The sequence below is a fragment of the Schistocerca gregaria genome, chromosome 3 (assembly GCF_023897955.1).
Source record: "Schistocerca gregaria isolate iqSchGreg1 chromosome 3, iqSchGreg1.2, whole genome shotgun sequence".
Lineage (NCBI taxonomy): Eukaryota > Metazoa > Arthropoda > Insecta > Orthoptera > Acrididae > Schistocerca > Schistocerca gregaria.
In genome coordinates this window covers 328,714,833-328,733,865 of record NC_064922.1, presented here as the reverse complement: position 1 = coordinate 328,733,865, position 19,033 = coordinate 328,714,833, and the positions used below count along the sequence as shown (strand labels likewise).

General features: G+C 46.1%; 1 protein-coding gene across 1 annotated transcript in view; it reads right to left on the bottom strand.

Moving 5' to 3' along the window:
* Nucleotides 1–1,456: 1,456 nt before the first annotated feature.
* LOC126354619 (uncharacterized) overlaps nt 1,457–19,033 on the bottom strand; it is a 49,714-nt gene continuing 32,137 nt past the window's right edge. Inside the window, exons 3-4 of the mRNA XM_050004383.1 lie at nt 15,062–15,164; nt 1,457–3,138 (exon numbers count right to left, since the gene is read on the bottom strand). Coding sequence (XP_049860340.1) covers nt 2,920–3,138; nt 15,062–15,164 — 322 coding nt within the window. The 3' untranslated portion in view covers nt 1,457–2,919. The remainder of the gene's footprint in view (nt 3,139–15,061; nt 15,165–19,033) is intronic.

Sequence of the window (19,033 nt, the reverse complement as noted above, 5' to 3'; positions counted from 1 at the left end):
ATTGATCTGGTAAATCTAATAAAACATGCCCCAGACGTGTATCTACAGTAGTTTTCCAGAACATCCAGAGAAGCAAAGAAGTAAATTCGTAAAATTTTTAATTTATTAACTACTTGGCCCAATTTATCGCACGCGAGACCATAAAGCCTGGGGTGGGGCCAGTGTATGTTCGACTTTACGAGACAGCGGTCGCCAGGTCTACGTCGTAAGCGCAAACTACCATCACTTGCGTGCAGGCAAAATCAACTTTCATTGATGAAGGTCATTGCGCGCCATTCCACCTTCCAAGTGATCCTCTGACGGCACCAGTCGTGCCGTGCATGTCGATGCTTTAGCATGAGTGGAAGACGGGCAGGAGGTGTGCGTGCCCGTCGTCCCACTGCTAATAACTTGTACGCAACAGTTCGTGTTGACATGCCTGGGCTCACAAGTCCTCTTACTGTGCTATGTTAGCTGTACGATCTGCCACTGCTGACCTTACAATATGATGATCCTGGAGTGCGTCTGTACTGCGTGGAACGTTCAGAACATCGTCTGCAGGTGTGAGAATGTGTACGTTATCACCGATACCAGGATCGCTGCACAACTGTCGCAGCAGGTCTAACTTCTGTGGAAATTCTCCAGAAGGACCTCCTTGCTTCTCTGACGGCCACAATTTGATCTCTTTCATACACACTAAGCTAGCTGTCGGAAGCACCAGTGTATCACCGCAGCATGACTGCCTGCCTGCTCCACACTTTTGGACCACACTGAGCCTTCTGGCTGGGTGCATTCCCTACTAAAGGGCAGACACAGATAGCATTCCGGCTGCTATGCCACTACGCTATCTGTTGGCGGACGACGTTGAAATCATTATCAGTACTTCTACTATCTCCCGAGTGCCATGTACCGTCATCGGATCTAAATCGATGTCGTCTTTCGCAGTGTACCACTTTTTTCCGGCAGTATAGAGACAGGTTGAATTAGTTGTGCAGAGATGAAGAGATAAGAGGAGCATAAAACCAGTCTTCGGATTGATAACGGCAACAAAAACAAGAGAATATTTGGATTGTGTTGTGTAATGTAACACTCAAGTCCGGAGAAAGGAAACTTGTCCTATGTAAATATTACTGTAACAACATTAACCCATTTCTTCCCAGTCTTGAGTAAACACGACCCGAAATTTTCAGTAATTTATTTTTCTCACCAAGTTTTAGACTAATTGTGAAATATAAAAGGCAGGCATGATGAGTTTTGTATAATAAGTAGATTTTGAGTGCATTTTGGGAAAACAAAGAAATGGGTTAACTGAAGTGGACTGCACTCTGTCAAGTTTCTCTCATCTTCTGATGTGCTATTGGTTGCATCTGCAGAGTGATGACGATACTAAAGCTTTGCGAAAATTCTGTGAGAGTATCAGAAGTTCACTGGAGCTGAAAAAAATGAAAAATCAAAAATAAAACGAACAAAATGCAATTAGAGGAAGAAGGCAGAATTCAAATGAAACTACTTGGCATTTGGAAATTGCAAATAAATTTAATATCCAACTGAGCGTTGGAGAGTCTATTTACAGTGATGTATAAATATAGAATCTGTTGTGCAGCTTTACTTTAGCGTGTGGATGGAACAGATTCCGTAAGGACACAAGAACCTAATTCAGATACATTAGAATAAGAGGTACAGCTTAAGTTCTTTCCATGCTGATGAGATTAGCTCTATTAACAGCTGTAGTTTCACAGACAGAACAGCCGTTGACAATCAGCGGTTAAGGGGGGTAGGACGTCAAACGGGTCGACTTGGAGCTGGAGAGGCCCCACAGGACATTTTAATTTCTACTGTCTATACTTTTACAAATAAATTCATAAAACTTTAACAGCATGACCAGGAAGGACTCAGGATTCATACCGATAGCATTGGAAGCTCAAAAACATAACAAAACACTTTTTTACATGTGAAATTTCATCATTTTTTTTCACTTACTACTGGCTGCAATTGTTGCTATAGGTACACTTTTCTTTCAAAGTAAGAGAGATTCTTCGATGACTTCGGCACAGCACACAAACCATAGTTACAGGTGTATCAAACTCTAAAAGTTATTGAATTTATGAAAAAATGAATGAACTGCTACATTTTAAACTTCATGTTTAGAAAAAAAACTCAAGTTTTATAGTTAATTATCTCTATTTTTTCCACAGTTTTGAATAGATTTGGAAAATTCTAGAGTTTCATACACTTGTAACTACTGTTTGTATGCTATGAAAAATTCATCGAAGAATCTCTCTTACTTAGGAAGAAAAGTGTACCTATAGCAACAAATGCAGCCAGTAATAAGTGAAAAAATGATGAAATTTCAATTTTTTTAAACAAAAGGTATTTTGCTACGTTTTTGAACTTCCACTGCGATGAGTGTGAGTCCTCAATCCTTCCTGGTCATGGTGACAAAATTTTATGAATTTATTTGTAAAAGTATAGACAGTAGAAATTAATATGTCCTGTGGTGACTCTCCTGCTCCAAGTTGGCTCGTTTGACGTCCTACCCCCCCTTAAAGTACATGCAAGTAGATGTCCAGGGTGATGGTGATGTAATCTCTGCTTCACCGGGTCTCTGCAGCTAAAATTTAGCGCAAAGCGGTGACGTTAATTTCATATGCGCTCAGCAGCTCCGACTATGAGAATTGTGGTGTGAACATCACGAAAAGAGCCCATTCACTAGACACACAACGACATTGTAATTCGTCGTTTGTTTTTGAATAGTCCCTGGATGTTTAGTAGAGATTTAGAAGCAGTGAGTAGCTAATGGAATCTTGGTGGCAGAGTACAGCGGAGGGATACTGATAACTGGCACCACCACATAGCATTTGGCCAAGCATGGCGACTGCTTCAGTGAAGTCAGAATGGTTCTCTGGTTCGGCAGCACTGGACTGGGCTGTCCGGAGGTGGTCAGAAGTACGGCTGGAAGTGGACGTCCTGGAAGACGGTGACGGGCCCGGAGCGGGGGTGCAGGGCGGTGGCGAGGCAGCGGTAGAGGCCGACGTCGAGCGGCGAGGCGCGGTCCACCAGCAGCGCTGAGCCGCCGGGCAGCGGCCGCGGCCACAGGTGGCCCTGGCTGTGGATGCGGCTCGAGCTGCCCGACCTGTCCACTCGGGTCCACACCACGTTCTGCAACACGCGTTACGTCCAATATGAAATACACGCATCAAAAAAGTTTTTATCACCCCAGTTCCCAGAACTCCTGAAGATAGACGTTGACTGTGGATATTATATCACAGACACAGTCTACATCTACATATACGTTTATACTCCGCAAGCCACCCAACGGTGTGTGGCGGAGGGCACTTTACGAGCCACTGTCATTACCTCCCATTCCGCTTACAGTCACGTATGGTTCGCGGGATGAACGACTGCCAGAAAGCCTCCGTGCGCGCTCTGATCTCTCTAATTTTACATTCGTGATCTCCTCGGGAGGTATAAGCAGGGGGAAGTTATATATTCGATACCTCATCCAGAAACGCACCCTCTCGAAACCTGGCAAGCAAGCTACACCGCGATGCAGAGCGCCTCTCTTACAGAGTCTGCCACCCGATAGTCCATTTGACTATTCACTAAACCCTCCCAAAGATGCAAACAACGATGCATGAGCGGCGCTTATGAGACGGAGGGGGTCCGACAGCCGATCAGTTCCAGTCGTTCCACCAGGAAGGACGTACACGGCTCTTGTTGTTTGTAGTTCAACCTTGCCTATACGGTCAGTACCGCGGCTCTATCACGTCCGTATTGTTACTTCGTACCAGGAAGTGCTCTCAACAAGGGAATTGTCCAGGCGTCTCGGAGTGAACCAAAGCGTTGTTGTTCGGACATCGAGGAGATACAGAGAGACGAACTGTCGATGACATGCCTCTCTCAGGCCGCCCAAGAGCTACTACTGCAATGGATGACCGCTACCTACGGATTATGGCTCGGAGGAACCCTGACAGCAACGCCACCATGTTGAATAATGCTGCCGGCCGGTGTGGCCGTGAGGTTCTCGGCGCTTCAGTTTGGAACCGCGTGAAAGCTACGGTCGCAGGTTCGAATCCTGCCTCGGGCATGGATGTATGTGATGTTCTTAGGTTAGTTAGGTTTAAGTAGTTCTAGGTTCTAGGGGACTGATGACCACAGATGTTAAGCCCCATAGTGCTCAGAGCCATTTGAACCAACCATTTGAATAATGCTTTTCGTGCAACCACAGGACGTCGTTCAAAAATTGCTCTGAACACTATACACTTAACTTCTGAGGTCATCAGTCTCCTAGAACTTAGAACTAATTAAACCTAACCAACCCAAGGACATCACACACATCCATGCCCGAGGAAGGATTCGAACCTGCGACCGTAGCGGTCGCTCGGCTCCAGACTGTACCGCCTAGAACCGCACAGCCATTCCGGCCGGCCAGGACGTCGTGTTACAACTCAAACTGTGCGCAATAGGCTGCATGATGTGCAACTTCACTCCCGACGTCGATGGCGAGGTCCATCTTTGCAACCACGACACCATGCAACGCGGTACAGATGGGCCCAACAACATGTCGAATGGACCGCTTCACCGATGAGTGTCACACATGCCTTCAACCAGACAATCGTCGGAGACGTGTTTGGAGGCAACCTCGTCAGTCTGAGCGCTTTAGACACACTGTCCAGCGACTGAAGCAAGGTGGAGGTTCCCTGATGTTTTGGGGTGGCCTTATGTGGGGCTGAAGTACACCACAGGTTGTCACGGAAGTCACCGTAACAGCTGAACGACACGTCAATGACACCCTCCACCCGATAGTGTAACCATATCGGCAGCATATTGGCGAGGTATTAAAAACCTAGAAACCCGCCTTGATTGCGAACAAAGCACCTAGTGGTGTTAAGTGTTAACCCAGGTTACGGCGTAGATAACTACACCTTCTTCAGAACAACAATAAAACCTACAAGTGCCTAAGAAGACCTTTGTCAGTGATTAAAAGAACACGATAGCTATACATTTATAAACGAAAAAGAAAAGGAAAAAAACAAACAGTAGATATGTACAAAGTCAAAACCACTACTTAACTTAATGGTGTACGCTCCGCCGGGAATCGAACCCGGGAAGTTTAGGAGCAGACGCGGGAAAGACACACACACACACACACACACACACACACACACACACACACACACACACACACACACATTTTTATAATACTTATAGATTATCTACGTCGTTCATTATATGCGGCAAAGAACTGCACTGCAAATGATAGGACAAGGATCGAGCATTAACAAGTAATGGATCGGCGCCCCGTGTACTAGATGAAGGGCTCAACCTATTGCAAAGGTCGGAGCATCGTTATGCTAGACCTCACTCTTTGACATTTCCCTGCAAATATTGCACGTGGCGGCGAATGTCGCGCGAATTAATGGCAACACTGCTGTGTCTGGGCTCAAGTTGGCCGGAATTTTCACCTGCCTCGAGATGACTCAGTGTTTGTGTTGTCCTCATCATTTCATCATCATTCATGAAAGTGGCGAGGCTGGACTGAGCAAAGGTTGGGAATTTGTACGGGCGCTGATAACTGCGCAGTTGAGCGTCCCACAAACCAACAAACCAAACATCATCATCAACCTCCTAAACCACTGGCCCGATTTCATTTAAACTTGTTACACATTTCCCTTACTGTCTGCACCAGCAGAAGCGCTAACTACAGAAACGTTTATCGATACCTCGTCCTGAGCCCCGAGAGAGTACGGACATGCTTGCAAGTGGGTATTCCATTTTCAGTGTTTAGAGTTATACACACTGGTGGCCGAAACGTTATGACTACTGCTCACCGCGTAATTGAATGCCCCATGATAGCATTGAGGGCACGTGACGCGCTAAGAAAAATATAAACGAGTAAGCGGAGCAGAGACGAATGGGGGAATCATCCCAGTGACAATAAAGAGCGGAAATGGGGAAATCCACTGACACTGCGACTTTGACAAAGGGTAGATTGTTTTGCTCGCCTGGAGACGAGCATAGAGGAAAGGCCGAAGCAGACTGGTTGTTGTGTGCCGCTCAGTGAGCTTCTGTGGAAAGTTGTAGAAGGTCGGTGAATCACGAGAAGGCGACTAGATGGTGGACGAACATGCCTCGTCACAGAACGTAGAGTTCGGAGGCTTGCCTGATCTGTAAAGCAGCATTAGCAGCGTTGTGACGACAGAGTACAGTGCTGACGTAAGAGTCACAAGTGTTATGGTCATACCGTTCAGTGCAAACTGTTGACTCTGGGACTTCGCAACAGATGACCCCTGCGTGTTTTCTTGTCGACCCAACGACACTGACAATTATAACTACAATTGGCATGGCATCACTGAGACTGGGCCGTGTATCAATGGAAACGTGTTACCTGATGAGATGGATTAGGGTCGTTGTTACACGACGTTGATAGTTGTTTCTAGATACGCCGTCATTCGAGCGAATGGCTGCTGCACAGCCCCACGGACGCAGTCCTTTGGAGGCGGTGTTAATCTATTGAAGACACTCACCTCGGTTTCCTCGAGACCATTGGTTGTAATCAACTACTACTGTGGATTACGTGACATTATTATAGACCATCTGCGTCTCCTCGTATTTGATGTCTTCCCCGACGGCGACGCTATTTTGCAGCAGATAACACATGTTTCAAGTTCCGAAACGTACTGCAGTGATTTGACGAATATGTTAATGAATTCACGTTGTTGTCATGCCCACCGGACTCGCCTGATCTGAACGCAATGAAACACATTTGAGACGCTTTCTGGCGTGTCCACAAAGCACCGGCCCGTAATTTACGGGTGTTGCGTGACCTATCGTAGACATCTGGTGTAACATATCTCCGTAAGCTTACCAAGGAATTTTCAAATCCATGCTACGGAGTATAGTCGCTGCATTGTGTTCCAAAGATTGATGCCATTAAGTATAAGAGGCGTTTAAAAATAAACGAGCCGGAGGTATAATTACCTGTATGTTAGAAGTATTGACCCTGGCTGTCGAGACACTTATCCCACTGTGACACAAGGCGGTGAATGGCTGTCTCACAGAAACCCCGGGGCTACGATGTTAACTAGTTCGCGCGTACAGCTAGACATCGTCGTCCGCGGTGAATCATTTGCCCCTGAGAGCCTTTTTAAGGGGACCAAAAATGGCGTAATCACAGGGAGAGAGGTCCGGACTGTATGTAGGGTGGCCGAGAACCTCCCATTTGAATTTCTGCAGGAGTGACGCGACTGTGTTGGCCGTATGATGCTTTCCACTGTCGTGGATCAGAATCGCCCCACTGGTGAGATTGCCTGGTCGTTTTGATTGGATGGCTTGGCGAAGGGTGGTCAAGGTTTGCGACTAACGCTGGGCATTCAGTGTTGCCCTTGCTGCAGGAAGTGAATCAGAAGAGGGCCATCTTGGTCAGCATAACCTTTCCTGCACTCGTGTGGATAGCCTTGGTTTTTTTTTTTTGGGGGGGGGGGGGGGGGGTGACTCTGGATGCTTCCACTGTCGTTTTGATTCTGGTTCAAAGTGATGACACCATGACATTTCCGGCCACCACTCTTGCCAGGAACGCATTCCCTTCGCGAGCAAGACAGTGGGCCACTCGACGTGCTTCCTAGTGTGGTTGAAGACTGTGGGGCACGCATTGGGCACACACTTTGCGCATATCCAATCGTTCCTTCATGATGGTGTGAACACTTCCGACGCTAAATCCGACGAAGGCGGCTATGGCTTTCACTGTCACTCGGCGGTCCTGGCTAATGAGTTCATCCACACGCTTGACGATGTCATCGGTAATGCAGTGTGGTGCTACAGACCGTTCATCATCGGCTAACGACACCCGTCCTTCCCTGATGTGCTTGTACCACGCCTTGACCCTTGCCAGGGAAATGCAGTGTTCGCCTTACTCTTGCGACATTCGTCGATGAATGTCTATTCCTCCTACTCCTTCCGCTCTCATAAAACGAACAACACCTCTTTGCTCTTCTGTTGGCGCCTCCATGTCACTGTTTGCAATGCGACTGGCACCGTTGGACGATTGATGCATGCTCTGTATAGTCACGTGACTTGCACGCGTGCCCTCTAGCGACGGGCTGTGAACTTCCACGCTCTGGTCGGAACCACACCTCGTTACACACGCCACGATTTTACCCTCCTGACATCGGTTTGCACACTCCAGACTCCGGCTCTTTTCTTTTTGAACGCCCCTTATAGATAGTCGTAATGTTATGCCTCGTCTATGTACGAGGGTGATCAAAAATTAACGGGAATTTTTTTTTAATTTCGCGAGCTTCAAACATCCGATTTTCAGAATTCTTTTTTATCTTGTTGGCACGCATGTTCCTGATGTATGCTTGCATTTTCAGCCGTTTTTTGTGTATTGTTGACAGTCGAAAAGTTCATACTTGTTTTCGAGTGCTCAGAGAGATTTTACTTTCGATAAAGATGCATCAAAGAATTTGGAGAAAGATGTATCAAAGAATTTGCGTTAAATAAAGTGCAGCAGTGCATTCGAAATGTTGACTGTCGCTTCTGGCGAATCTGCTATGAGTAAGACAAGAGTTTACGAGTGGTGTAAACGTTTCAGAGAGGGTCGAGAAAACTTCGAAGACGACGACCGTCTTGAGCGCCCCAACACATCCATTACTGACGCCAATGTGGAAGAAGTAAAGAAAATGGTCCTCGAAAATCACCATCTGAGAGGTTGCTTGCGATTACATCATAACCTTTAGCTTATTCCAAGCAATTTTTCAGGTGTTTTGACATGAAACGTGTAGCAGCGAAATTTGTTCCGAAACTGTTGAATTTCGATCGAAACAAATGTGGCATAGACATCACTCGGGAAACGCTTAATGAGGTCGATAACGATCCAGAACTTCTAAAGATGGTTATAACAGGTGACGAAACACGGGTAGATGGGTATGACGTCGACCCACTGGAAACTCCCTGAAGAGCCAAGACCGAAAAAATTCGAGAAGTTCGATCGCATGTGAAGGATCTCCTCAGTATTTTCTTCGATTACAATGCATTTTGCATCATGAGTTCCTGCCTGAGTAGGCTCAATAAGGAATACTACCTGGGAGTTATGAGCCGTTTGCGTGGAGCAATGCGAAGAAAACGTCCAGAATTGTTGCAACACTACTCGTAGAAATTGCATCCTAATAATGTTCTCGCCCACATTTCAATTCTTATTCGTGATTTTTTGGCAAAAAACAATACCGTTACGTTACCTCAGCCACCGTATTCGTCGTGCATGACCCCCTGAAACTTCTTTTAATTCCCGAGGTTAAAAAGAATCATGAAAGGACGTCGTTTTAGCACCATTGATGGGATAAAAACAGAATCGCTGAAGGAACTGAAGATCAAAACAAGAGGGAGTTCCAGAAGGGCTTCCACGATTGGAAAAGACGCTGGTACAAGAGTATTAAATCTAAGGGGGATTATTCTGAATGGGACAAAGCTGATGTTGATGAATAAATAAATATTCTTTAAGAAAAACAAGAATTCCCTTTAGTTTTTGATCACACCTCGTATGTTCAATTTATAGTTATTTTTACGTTGTTTATTGAAAACTGGTGATTCGGAAGGGTATTAAGTGCTCACTTTTTTTGCAGTGTTTGGTGAAGCATTGAACCATTAAAAGAAATGTGAACAGTAAACTGTTTGACCACGTTCAATGTGTAGATCATTATTGATGAAATTTGTCAAAGCATAAGAACACAGATCACAGATCAGAGTGATATCCATAGGAATTCAAAGAGTTTCGTATGTTTTGCTTAGTGATATCACCTCTGCGTGTTTCAAAACGTTAACATGAAAGATGTACGTTTACATCTACATCTACATCCATACTCCGCAAGCCACCTGACGGTATGTGGCGGAGGGTACCCTGAGTACCTTTATCGGTTCTCCCTTCTATTCCAGTCTCGTATTGTTCGTGGAAAGAAGGATTGTCGGTATGCTTCTGTGTGGGCTCTAATCTCTCTGATTTTATCCTCATGGTCTCTTCGCGAGATAAACGTAGGAGGGAGCAATATACTGCTTGACTCTTCGGTGAAGGTATGTTCTCTAAACTTTAACAAAAGCCCCTACCGAGCTACTGAGCGTCTCTCCTGCAGAGTCTTCCACTGGAGTTTATCTATCATCTCCGTAACGCTTTCGCGATTACTAAATGATCCTGTAACGAAGCGCGCTGCTCTCCGTTGGATCTTCTCTATCTCTTCTATCAACCCTATCTGGTACGGATCCCACACTGCTGAGCAGTATTCAAGCAGTGGTCGAACAAGCGTACTGTAACCTACTTCCTTTGTTTTCGGATTGCATTTCCTTAGGATTATTTGAGTACATCTTTCGTTAGAGTATATTCTATCAATTAGGTACGGCATTTTATCATTTTTATTTGCCATCTTCATAATTTTCTACGCGAACCACTGTCTATACGTAGTGATCTGTAGAGTATGTGTTCTATTTTATCCTAACTTTCCATATGTAATTAGCAGCTTCTGTTTCATGGACACTCTCTGCCTTGCTTTAAATCCATTCTGTTAGTTTGGCTTTGGGATAAGGCGAATTTTCTGCTGTCCCCGAGCTTAGAAACTGAGGGCTGAACTGTTGGAATGCTCAGGACGACAGCAGAGGGGAGGACTGAAGAACGAGGAGAAAAAATGGTGTCAGATGACCCTATCCCTCTCTCTCTTGTTGTACGTGATTTGGAGCGCGTAAGTGGAACGATCTTTCCCGTCGAATTCATGAGCGAGTGTTTCCTTTGGTTGGTGGAAGTTTGCGGTAAAAACATCGACATCTTGCTAGAAAATCTGTCAATGAAAACGGGCGAACAAGGGATCTGTAGAGCGAAGCTAGCCGATTGGACCGCTATACTGATCCCAGAAGCTAGGTCGTTGACTGGCTGGAATGTGCGTCAAAAAAGTGTGTCCTTCTAACGTGTTGAGGAACGGAAGGTCGGCAGTGGAGACGCGAAGAGCTGCAGTTTCGATGCGCTGGAGATGCTGCACCACGAGGCAATAGCGTTGAGACGCAATGCAACTGCTTGCTGGAAATTGTTACTTACGTCCCGATTACAGCATGTTAGTAGTCAAATTTCTGTGTACTAAATTCTTTCTGAATTGCTGAAATCTTTGCCACAAGTGCCTTAAGCTAAATTCTTCACACCGCCCTGTTTTAGGTTGACAAATTTGTTCGTTTCCTCGTTTCAATAAGAGAGATAACGTCAGTTTTTCTCTCGCTCTGCCCTTGTCCTGTGCAGGTCGTTTAACGAATTTGTAAATTTATCAACGACGCGAATCTCTCTGAATCAGTAAGAGTCTCAGTCTTTCTTGTTCTTTTCCTTACGCAACACTTTTCTGTTGCACCTTGTTGGATCACGCACAAGCTTGCAAAATCCTTTCTTTTGTTCCCATAGAGGTACCCCGTATGGCGACCACTTTGCCTGCTAAGTTACTGTCAGGTCTTAATTTCGTGAGGAAGAGTACCATTTAAGAACATTGACTGATACGCAATTCAAATTTCCGTCATGTAAAAGCAACCGGTTAATACATCCAAAGGTTTGAATTCCGTGTTTTACTTCAAGCCTCCCATATCATTTTCATATGCATCAGACAATACATTAAAAAATACATGAGGTACGGCTAAACGGTGCATTTGTCTCCAAAGGGTGATACTGTGAGGATTCTGTCCGTTACATTAGGTCAAAGAAATTGTTTTGAATGTTTTAAGTGCAGAAATTCATTGTACACTCATGCTCATAAATTAAAGGTAATGCTGATACATGGTGAAACAACGCTCTGGTGGGCGGTATGCGGGTTTAAATCACCTCGTGGTATGACCATGCGGTGCATTTGACCTGCGGTCGTCGCACGGTGGCACTGGCACCAGTCCACATATGCAGAGGTGTATTGGTGCATGTCAATGTAAGGTGCACCGAGTAAGTGTGCAGACATTTTCAGACGTGCTAACGGAGACTGTGTGTTGAAAATGGTTCAAAGAACACATATTGATGACGTTAAGTGGGGTAGAATACTAGGGCGACTGGAGGCTGGTCAAACACAGCAGGTCGTAGCACGGGCCCTCCGTGTACCACAAAGTGTGATCTCAAAATCATAACAACGATTCCAGCAGACGGAAACTTGTCCAGGCGCTAAAGTACGGGACGTCCACAGTGTACAACGCCACAAGAAGACCGATATCTCACGATCAGTGCCCGAAGACGGCCACGAAGTACTGCAGGTTGCCTTTCTCGGGACCTTTCCGCAGCCACTGGAACACTTGTCTCCAGACACGCAGTCTACAGACGACTGAACAGACATGATTTATTGGCTAGGTGCATTTACTGACCCCTGGTCACAGGAGAGCCCGTAAAGCCTGGTGTCCAGAACACAGTACATGGTCATTGGAACAGTGGTCCCAGGTTATGTTCACGGAGGAGTCCAGGTATAGTCTGAACAGTGAGGCTCGCCGGGTTTTCATCTGGCGTGAATCAAAAACAAGACACCGACCCCTTAATGTCCTTGAAAGGGACCTATATGGAGGTCGTGATTTGATGGTGTGGGGTGGGATTGTGATTGGTGCTCGTACAAATGGTTCAAATGGCTCTGAGCACTATGGGACTTAACTTCTGAGGTCATCAGTCCTCTAGAACTTAGAACTACTTAAATCTAACTAACCTAAGGACAACACACACATCCATGCTCGAGGCAGGATTCGAACCTGCGACCGTAGCGGTCGCGCGGTTCCAGACTGTAGCGCCTAGAACCGCTCAGCCACCCCAGCCGGTGCTCCTACACCCCTGCATGTCTTTGACAGAGGAACTGTAACAGGCCAGGTGTATCGGGACGTCATTTTGCACCACTGTGTCCGCCTTTTCAGGGGTGCAGTGTGTCCCACTTTCCTCCTGATGGATGATAGCGCACGACCCACCGAGTTGCCATCGTGGAGGAGTATCTTGAAACAGAAGATATCACGCGAATGGAGTAGCCTGCCTGTTCTCCAGACCTAAACCCCGTCGAGCACGTCTGGGATGCTCTCGGTCGACTTATCGCTGCACGTCTTCAAATCCCTTCGACACTTCAGGAGCTCCGACAGGCACTGGTGCAAGAATGGGAGGCTATACCCAAGCAGCTGCTAGACCACCTGATCCAGAGCATACCAACCCGGTGAGCGGCCTGTGTACGTGTGCAAGGTGATCATATCCCATATTGATGTTGGAGTACATGCGCAGGAAATAGTGGCGTTTTGTAGCACATGTGTTTCGGGTCGGTTTTCTCAACTTGTCACCAATACCGTGGACATACAGATCTGTGTCGTGTGTGTTCCCTATGTGCCTATGCTATTAGCGCCAGTTTTGTGTGGTGCCGCGTTGTGTGGCATGACATTCTGCTATTGTCCTTATTGCAGTGTGTGTTGCCTGTCATCCAGTCACCCTCTCCGCGTGGAAGACTGTAGGTGTCTCTAAACTGTAATTCTTGATTCGCTTCTAAAACATCTTTCTCCTCTTAGAGACACTCATTCTTACGGTTATGTTGTTGAAATCACTCTAGCAGTTTACTGGGGCAGGGAGTATGCAGCAAACTTGGTTGGTAGTCCCTGTTAGTGCCATCAGCTGTCGTCGTCCCGGGGCCGACGAATACTAAAAGGATCCTTAACGTCACTGTGAAGCGACAGCGAACACTTAGTCTCTGACAGAAGTTGTTCCCTATGACGTGATCTACATCTACATCTACATCCATACTCCGCAAGCCACCTGACGGTGTGTGGCGGAGGGTAATCTGTCACCCTAGACCTTTGTCGCAAAGACTGTGAAACGCCGAGTATAGATCGCTGGAAGCAGGGAATGCCGTCCCGCTTTCCTTTTTTTAGAATTTTCAAAATGGTATTTAAAATGGAAAATTTTTTGTAGCACAGAAATCTATGGTCCACTGTGCAAGAGTTAACTACCTAAATTAACCATGGTGCAGGCCAGTCATAATTGTTACTGACCTAATACAGGATTTTTGTTAATGTACGAGGGTTGGAATTTTAACAGTGGCAACTACTTACTTACAGCTCGTACAAAATAGATACGTTTTTTCAAAGTTTTACTAACCTTCAAAGTAGTCGCCAGCATTGTGTATAACCTGGTGTCATCGATGTGGAAGTCGTAGGATACTCTTAGCAGTGCCAATTCGAGCGGCGCGGTCTATTGCCCGACGAATTTGTAGCAGTTCTGAAGCGAACGTCGTGAAGTGTTTCCTTCAGTTTAGAAATCGGGTTGAACTCACGAGAGCTTAAACCAGGGGAGTGCAGTAGGTGGTGCAGCACTTAGCAGTCTCATCTGTCAAACAACTCAGTAATAACTTGCACTGTATGTGCTTGAGTATTGCCCTGCAAAATGATGGTCATGATGGTCAGGTCCTGCAGAAAGTGTCATCACTTCTGTCTCTTAGATATTCGTAAGTTGTGTTCCAAAAATGAAGAGCATAGAAACAGAAGTGATGACACTTTCTGCAGGACCTAACCATCATTTTGCAGGAGAATGCTCAAGCACGTGCAGTACAAGCTATTACTGACTTATTTGCCGACCGAAGTGGCCAAGCAGTTGTAGGCGCTACTGTCTGGAACCGCGCGACCGCTATGGTCTCAGATTCGAATCCGTACTCGGGCATGGATGTTTGTGATGTCCTTGGGTTTGTTAGGTTTAAGTAATTCTAAGTCCTGGGGGACTGATGACCTTAGAAGTTAAGTCCCATAGTGCTCAGAGCCTTTTTTTTTTGCACTTTAATTAAGCACTGTGTGGCCAATGCACTTATGGTGTACGACAGCATCATCAGTGGATGTGGTAGAAGAGCAATAGTAACTAGTGATTAAGTGTATTACTGACACACCTTTGCCTATTTCCAACCAACAATACGGGTTAAGGTCACTGGTTTATCGTCAGGCCACTCCACACTACCAAACATAAAATCGCAGTCGGCACCTAACAAACTTTTAATTAAGATTTTTCGTGATATTAAACTGATCCCTGTAAAAGTTACCTACAGCTGAATACATAAGCAATTAAGTAACCAGTCAGGAAAGCACTCACCGAGAGCAGCGGTACTGGGAACAGGCAGTGCAGCTCCGCGGCGCCCCCAGGCAGCGCCCGCCAGCCACCGTTTCCCATCCGCACGCGTGACTTGGCTGCCCACCTGCACACACAAACCACATTTGCCACCTCAGAAAAGATTCAAGGGGACGCGTTCTCTCTGCGTTCTACATTCACACGACTGCACCTAATAGCTTTCCACAGCCTGTGCTACATCACTCCGCAGTCGTTCTCGATTCCGTTGTTGCGATCTGTACCTGTTGTGATGATACAGCTTAGAACAATATAAAATGTAGACAGGAGGGAAATAAAGACATTAGCTGCCAGCGGGAATTGAATTGTAGCAATCTGGAAAGTTGAAAATTTGTGCCAGGCAAGGTTTCTAACCTTACTAGGCAGATGCGCTGACCAGTATGCCATCTGGACATAGTGGTCACCACAGCCACAAGGACTGTCCTAGCGGTCCTCCAGTCAGACCCAAATTCTCAAACTATACGACACAATACTGATGGAGTGTCCCTGATCATTAGCCTCATTACACATGGCATCTCACCGATCCACATACGAGTTAGAGCTTGGTGTGCATCTGCACTGAAGGGATCACCGGCCATCATTATACATGTGATGACTGTTCTTTCGGACACTTAAATAATTTAGACTGTAATTAAAATCTTCTGGGTTATTAGGTCGCGTCATATTTCTACTAAAATGGTCGACATTCTGAACTGTGGACACCACGACATCCTGTGGAAGATCCCAGCAGAGGGGTCGAAACGTCGATCATTGTAGTCGAAACATGACGCGGCCTAATAACCCAGAAGATTTTAATTACAGTGACAACGGCCACGAAAGCCTGAAGAATTACATAATTTAGGCGGTGACAGCCAATGATCCCTTCAGTGCAGATGCACACCAAGCGCAAACTCTTAAGGAAGTCGCGCGAGATGTCTTGAGTATTGAGGCTAATGAGCAGGGGCACTGCATCAGTAATGTGAGGTAAAAATTGGGAGTTTGAGTCTGACGGGAGGCGTGCTAGCGTAGTTGTGTGGCTGTCGTGAGCACTGTGTCTGGGTGGTGTAGTCGTCAGCGCATCTGCCTACTAAGCAGGCGACCCAGGTTCAAATCACAGACTGGCACAAATTTTCAACTTACCTCATTGATCTAAATAATTGCACACTGGCAGTTACTGTCTTTAATTCCTTTGCGTCTCGATTCATGTATAACATGTCCAAAAGAAAAGACACAACATATATAAAAAGTGCAGCTCCTCAGTGAATTTAACTAGTGCGTGTTTGTATAGGCATGAGAGTACAAAGAACAGATACACATATCTAACATGTGGTGTTAAAACACTATACTCATAGAAAGCACTCTGTAATTTGGTAAAGGAAAACCATATAATAGACAGTACATGAAACAGAGCTAACATGATCATGAAAACTGTTTCTTCACTGGTATTGTATTAAATAGAGAAAACAATTAAGAGTAGAAAGGACACCAAAAATCCTGTATACTAAAATACGGCGTAAAAGTCTCTCGAGAATCTTTTTAATTAGTAACATGCTGCCTGTATGTGATGAAGATGTACAGAATGTTTCAAAATCTTTTCGATAAGCGTCTAGGGGTGGTAGATCACGTCATGGTGGCGTACAACTTTTGTTAGACACTTCCCAGATTCCCAGCGGCACTGCAGTGTAGGCATCATTTACAATGATTAAGAAGCTTATTCGGAAAGTAAGGTCCGATCGATCGCGAAATGGAAAACGCGGTGAAAATCCGATGAAGATGCGCATAGATGTATTAGACAGTCTCTCTAGTATTCCCCTGGATCGCTCTTTTCAGTTCTGAGGCCACAGAGAGGACGTAAATATGGCTAGAACAAAAGTATGCCGGCCGAAGTGGCCGAGCGGTTCTAGGCGCTTCAGTCTGGAACCGCGCGACCACTACCGTCGCAGGTTCGAATCCTGCCTCGGGTATGGATGTGTGTGATGTCCTTAGGTTAGTTAGGTTTCAGTAGTTCTAAGTTCTAGGGGACTGATGACCTCAGATGTTAAGTCACTTAGTGCTCGGAGCCGTTTTTGAACGAATGACAGTATGAAGTATGAAGACCTGTGAGAGATTTCGCCTGATTTCATGCACCCCTTGTAGCGTAGCTCACGTGCAGTTCCTCCTTTTGACAATTCCTGTCCGTACTCTGCAGGGGCAGTGCGGACACTGCTGTAGCGTTTTGGATGGGAAGTGTTCGATCACCACTGTACAGCCCGGAATTGACTCCCACTGATTTTCATCTCTGCTCACATGACTCGCTGGCTACGAAGACAACACTCTTGCTCAGACAACAAGTTACCAGGTCAGCGTAGAGAAGTGGCGGTAAGCACAGGCGGCTGCCTTCTATGAGGATGTTATTGGAAAGTTGGTACAGTGCTCCAAATGGCGGAGCGGTTACTATCTAGAGAAGTAGCCGGAAGCTGTAGAAGACGGTTGCAAAACAAAACGTGTTTGATTTTCATTGCCGTTTCCGTTTCGCGACCGATCGGACCTTACTTTCCGAACAACCATCGTAGCTGTGCCCCTGAGAGACGGAAGGTTCAGGCACTCTGCAACGTTCGTGTGCAGTGTGTGTTGCCTATCATCCAGTCGCCGCCTCCTCGTGAAAGACTGTAGGCGTCTCTAAACTGAAATTCTTGATTCGCTTCTAAAATATCTTTCTCCGCTTAAAGACACTCATTCTTACGGTTCTGTAGCAGTTTACTGGTGTAAGGAATATGCAGCAGACTTGGTTGATGGTCCCTGCTAGTGTCGACAAACGTCGTCGTCCAGAGGCCGACGAATACTAAAAGGATTCTTAACGTCACTGTGAAGCGACAGCGAACATTTAGTCTCTGGCAGAAGTTGTTCCCTATGACGTGATCTGTCACCCAGACCTTCGTCGCAAAGACTTTGAAACACGCAGTATAAATCGCTGCAAGCGGGGAATGCCGTCCCGCCTTCCTTTTTTAGAAATTTCAAAATGATATTTAAAATGGAAAAACTTTCCAGCACAGAAATCTTTGTTCCGCTGTGGAACAGCTAACTACTTGAATTAAGCATAGTGCACGCCAGTCAAAATTGTTACTGACCTAATGCAAGATTTTTGTTAATGTATAAGGGGCAGTCAAGTGAAAAACAAATACCAGCCACAATGGGACCATGGAATGGTTTCATTCACAAGTAATCACCATACACGTTAAGACATTTATCCGATTGGGAGACGAGACGATCCGTTCGTGTTTAGCAGAACGCGGTCGGCCACTGACAGTTCGCCTGTCAGTGTGGCCGAGCGGTTCTAGGCGCTTCAGTCTGGAACCGCGCGACCGCTACGATCGCAGGTTCGAATCCTGCCTCGGGCATGGATGTGTGTGATGTCCTTAGGTTAGTCACGTTTAAATAGTTCTAAGTTCTAGGGGACTGATGGCCTCAGATGTTAAGCCCCATAGTGCTAAGAGCCATTTGAACCGCTGACAGTTCCACAACCACACCCCCTCTTGCACTTCGTCTGATTGAAACCGACTTCCACGCATGTCGTTATTCAGGTGGCCAAAGACGTTAAAATCACACGTTGAAATATCTGGGCTGTACGGAGGTTGTTCCAGTGTTTCCCAACTAAATCACTGAAGCGTAGCCTTCGTCCGATTGGCAGTGTGGGAGCGGCCGTTATCGTCCAACAGGGTGCTTCCTCTGCTCGTCGAGCGTGGAACCACAATCAATGCGTAGCGCTTCAAAGCACTTTGCAGAAACTGCGACACGCCGTGAAGTGAAAATGACCAGGAATGCTATTGGACGGAATCGTCCCTAGCACGATAACGCCCGCCCCAACACCCTCAATCGTACGAAGGCTACGCATCGTTTGTTGGGAAACACTGCAACATCCTCAGTACAGCCCGGATCTTTCATCGTGTGATTTTCACATCTCTGTCGACCTGAAGAAAGACA